The 4,901-nt window shown below is 45.9% G+C and overlaps 1 protein-coding gene across 1 annotated transcript; it reads left to right on the forward strand.

Annotated features, from left to right (window-relative positions):
* Positions 1–3,580: 3,580 nt before the first annotated feature.
* On the forward strand, positions 3,581–4,516 carry LOC308632824 (immunoglobulin-binding protein 1-like; the record flags this gene model as incomplete). The annotated part of the gene is made up of 1 exon (XM_081265169.1): positions 3,581–4,516. Exon 1 carries the CDS (start codon positions 3,608–3,610, stop codon positions 4,514–4,516), a length of 909 nt encoding a protein of 302 aa, XP_081121295.1. The 5' UTR covers positions 3,581–3,607.
* Positions 4,517–4,901: the final 385 nt, after the last annotated feature.

A 4,901-nucleotide genomic window follows, 5' to 3' on the forward strand; every position in this document is an offset into this window, starting at 1 on the left:
ATCTTGGTGAAAGTTTCAGGGCCTCTGTCTACAAAAATCACACGAATATACAATTTTCCATGTCAATGTAGGGAATTCAGAGATTCCCAGGAGTCCACAGGCTCAGGATATGAAATGCTGTATCACATAGCAAGTTGTCAGAAATTCCGTCTGACTTATCATCATGTCCCCAATACCTAGGAAATCACTTTCCATTGAATAGAGGCTTGGAGTATGTGTGGAATAAAGGAATGATTTTCCCCAGGTAGCTCTACTGTGCCTGAGGATGCTAATGTCAGGGCATTAGAGATGAAAATATAAATGACACGGAGCAAAAGCTGGAAGGCATTAGAGAGCCTATAAATGACACTAAGATAAAGCTGGAAGGTGTGGAGGGGTGTGGTGAGTCCTGCCTGGTGTGGGCAGGAAGACAAGGCCACAGTGGGCTGCCAGGCATACGCTGTGAAACCTGATTGTAGAAACAATCAAGACTGGGATGCAGGCTTATTGTTGTAGTCAAAAGGATAGGAAAGCTTTGGGAACCTAACGAAAACCGTATGTAGCCACATATTGTTTTCCTCAGAAAAAAAGATCCTAATTAGGTCAATTCCATAGTGTTCCTATGGTACTGGATGCAGAGTGAAGTAAAGCAGGCCTCCCAGTGTACCGACAGCTCCCCTCTCTGAGAAGGATGAAGAGGAGGGTGAGACCACCTTGGGAAAGACCCCACATGCTAACATGGAGTAGCTTTGCCACAAGCGCTGAGACCTGGGGGGAGCCACATTCAAGGCAGACTTATTGATTAGAAGCATTTGAATCCCCAAACCTTAACCCAGTGCTGAGTTCCCAGAGCCCACATCAAACAGGGCTGTGCTTTCGCATCTCCTGTGCTCTAAAATCCAGGGGGCTATTTTCCCACTTGCTCCGGGGCTCCTTCCTTGGCTTGGATCTGAGCTCCTCACATACAACCCAGCACTGGGGGCCTTCAGCAGCAGGCGTCCTGGAAGCCTGGACCTAGGTAAGCAGTGCTATTCTGAAAGGCAACAATTATGTTCCCCCAAACACACAGAAGCATCAGAATTCACAGCATGTGCTTTACAAGGGCAATAAAGTTTTATATGCAGCTCAGTGAAATACCGAATACAGCCAATTATCCACCAAAATAAACTGATGGGAGAGAGAATGGCTATATTTGGCTCAGACTTAATTATTTTGCATTTGAACTTCTCAATTCCATGTAGTAAAATTTCATTCTGCCCTTATTTCCTGGTTAGGTTACCTAATCTCGACTCGGGTAACTGAGCCCTGGAGTGGAGGAGGCTGTCCAATGTCAGGGTAAGAAAATGTGAAAGGTTTGACATCAATTACAACATTACACACAACATAAAATTTAACAACTCGAATCAGGCTTTCATTGCTCTTTAAAGAGGCTGTATGGCTTTTCAAGATCTAAAAATTAATCAGTTTCTAAGAATCATAACTTTTCAAAGATCTGACTCTTTGTTGAGATGTAAGAAGTCATCTCTGTTTTTGTCTCTGTATCTCTCTTTCATTTAAACATACAAATTAACTAGTTTGTGTTTTTCTAGGGAAGTTATTTTCCTTTAATGAAAGAGGGAAAGATACAGACATTGATCAAATTGTCTTCCTAAGGTGGTAAAATTCTGGGGAGGACAAAGTAAAAATGCAAAGATTTCACATTGTGCCATCAATAAGGGCTCCCTGGGAAGCAGCCAGTGGCCTTGCTGGGGAAGGCTTTGGCAGCCTCTCTCTTGTGACCTGAGTCGGAATCTGCATGGCAGCCTTCACTCCATCTTTCCTGGACACCTGATCGGCTCACAAAACACCACGTGTAATTGAGCAGTTTCAGCCCATAACTGGCCGACACGCAACTAGAAACAAGGGTAAATGACCTCGCTCCTTTAATAAGTTTGGTCTTCAAGGGTCAGCCCTGAGGTCAAAGACAGGGAGGCAGGACAGACAGCAGCAGCCGGGGTTCTGGCAGATGGGGTGGGGGGAGCTGAGCCCCGGGGAAGGTTTGTTGGCTGCTTTCTGCTTCTTTCAAGGTGGACAATGTCCGAAGAGAGAGGGAGAAGAGATCAAATATGGGCGTATGTTCCTCTTTGCGTTTGTATCCTCAGCGTGCCTTGGAGTGTGGGCACAGGGAGTGAATGAATACATGAACAGCCGTGTTGATAAGAGTGTCATCAGACTCTGTCATCACACAGCATTGCCCTGGATCTTGTCATGAAAGGGCATAAATCAGAAAACTTCCTCTATCACTAGTCAAAGGCCGACTGCTCCTTGGGGAAAGAGGGCGTGTGTCAGTGTGTCTTGGGGACTTGAGCGAGTACAGCAGGATCTCCTTGAGGATCCATCTGAATGGGCCTTATTCCTGGAACTTCCCTCTAAGCTCTGCCCACTTTAGAATGTTCTGGAAATCCCACTAAATGCTTTGACTTTCCAAACAATGTGTTCTCTTAGAAAGATCTGAGGATAAAAGCCGGGCAATGTGATAATTTCTCATACGTTGTCACTTGGAGCTGAAATCCTGGTGGAATCAGGCCTTGATTTCTTGAGGTTCAAAATCAGCAGCCTTCAGTAAAGATCAGTGACGGGGTTTCTCCAAACTTAATTCTTACAAGAGAAAGGCCAACACAACAGAGTACGCTGGTACCAGTGTAGCACTGGTGTACCTTCCAGCGTATGGCTGGCAGGCGGCTTATAGGCAGGCCAGTCTTGTCTATGGGTCATTGAAGAAAATGAGTCCCTTATACCTGATCAACAGTGAGAACCACCATGACCAACAACAGGGCTAATCATTTTGAAGAATGTGCAATGTGTCATGGGGGTGTGAAGCAAAAAGAGTTTTAGGCTTAAAATCACAAGTAGCCAGAAGATGAATTTAATCCCCGTTATAAATGCACACACACACTCAGCCCACACACATGTACACATTTCAAATGTGCACACACTACACATTTTTAATATTTTTTTAGAGCAGTTTTAGGTTCATAGCAAAATTGAAAAGAAAGTACAAAAAGTTCCAATATACTCCCACACCCACATGCAGGGCCTCCCTTCACCCCAACACTGGTTCTTGACAGGTACATTCACTACAGTTCATGAACCTACTTTGACACATTCTGATCACCCCAAGTCCACAGTTTACATGAGCGTTCACTCTCCGTGTGAAATATTCCACGGGTTTTGACAGTGTGTGGGATGCTCTGTATTCACCCTTTGAGTTTGGGTTTTACTTAAGATGTCTTTGACAAGAGGCGATTTTGTCAACGTCACCCTCCTTAGTTAAAAAAACAAACAGGACCAAATTATCGTTCTAGGGAGAGAGGCTCCAGTGTCTAGCCCAAGCGTGGAGCAGTGTGTGGGGAGGAGGGGGTTCGTGTGAAGTGGAGCAGGGCAGGCGAGGATTGGTTGGGAGGAACCCGGAGTTCCATCTGGTGGTTGACGGAAGCCGGAGGGGGGCGCCACTTGGACTTCACACTCACGCCACAGGACCGGCGAACCGTGATCGTGGCACGGCCGACCTGAGCCACTGGCGGCCCGGACTCCTCAACTTGGGGAGCGACTCGCGAGCGAGGTCTTCCGGGTTCCTCCCTCCCCCAAGATGGCTGCGTCTGAAGAGGAGTTAGAGCTGCCGCGGCTTCCCGAGTTGTTGGAAACCAGCCGCCAGCTTCTGGAGGAAGTGGGAGTCGCGATGGAACCCACCGGTTCCCGGATGGTTCAAGATAAGGTGTTAAAGGCACTGGACCTCCTTGAGAAGGCTACCGAAATGTTATCACAGCTTGATTTGTTCAGCCGAAATGAACATTTGGAAGAGATTGCTTCCACCGACTTGAAGTACCTGATGGTGCCAGCGTTTCAAGGAGCCCTCACCATGAAACAAGTGAACCCCAGCAAGCGTCTAGAGCATTTACAGCAAGCTCGAGAACACTTTATAAACTTCTTAACTCAGTGCCATTACTATCATGTGGCACGGTTTCAGCTGCCCCCAACCAAGAACAACTCAGCTGAAAATAATACTGCTAGTTCCTCCATGGCCTATCCTAACCTCGTTGCTATGGCATCTCAAAGACAGGCTAAAATAGAGAGATACAAGCAGAAGAAGGAGGTGGAGCATAGGTTGTCTACACTGAAATCTGCTGTGGAAAGTGGTCAAGCAGATGATGAACATGTTCGTGAATATAACCTCCTTCAGCTTCGGAGGTGGATTGGTATCAGCTTAGAAGAGATTGAGAGCATTGACCAGGAAATAAAGATCCTGAGAGAAAAAGACTCTTCAAGAGAGGCATCCACTTCTCACCCAGAGTCTCTTCAGGAGAGGCCTCCAATGAAACCCTTCGTACTTACTCGGAACAAGGCCCAAGCCAAAGTATTTGGAGCTGGTTATCCAAGTCTGGCAACTATGACAGTAAGTGACTGGTATGAGCAGCATCGAAAATATGGAGCATTACCAGATCAAGGAATAGCCAAATCAACATCAGTTTCTAAGGATGAAGAATCCAGGAACACCTGAGTGGTTCTGGCTCAGGGCCCCTCATAAAGTTGCTATCAGCTGGAGCTACAGTCTTCTGAAAACTTGACTGGGGCTGGAGGATCTGTTGCCATGCTCACTGATGATGGTTGATAGCAGGAGGTCTCTCTACAGAGTTGCTCACAATTAAACATCTTCCTTTCCCCAGAATAAACTGAGAGATTGAGCCAAAAAAAAAAAAAACAGAAAGAAATTTTGCTACTTAAGATATTTTACTAATCTAATATGCGAATTTATTGATACGATACTCCTCATTGGAAAGACAGCAGAGGCTCTAGGCTTTAAGAAAACATTTAATCCACAGTCAGGAGAGTTGGAGGCAACAAAACTCTTTTTATTGCCACTCTTATCTCAAATCCCCTACACT

Source organism: Spermophilus citellus (genome assembly GCF_964194105.1).
Source record: "Spermophilus citellus genome assembly, chromosome: 13".
Taxonomy (NCBI): Eukaryota; Metazoa; Chordata; class Mammalia; order Rodentia; family Sciuridae; genus Spermophilus; species Spermophilus citellus.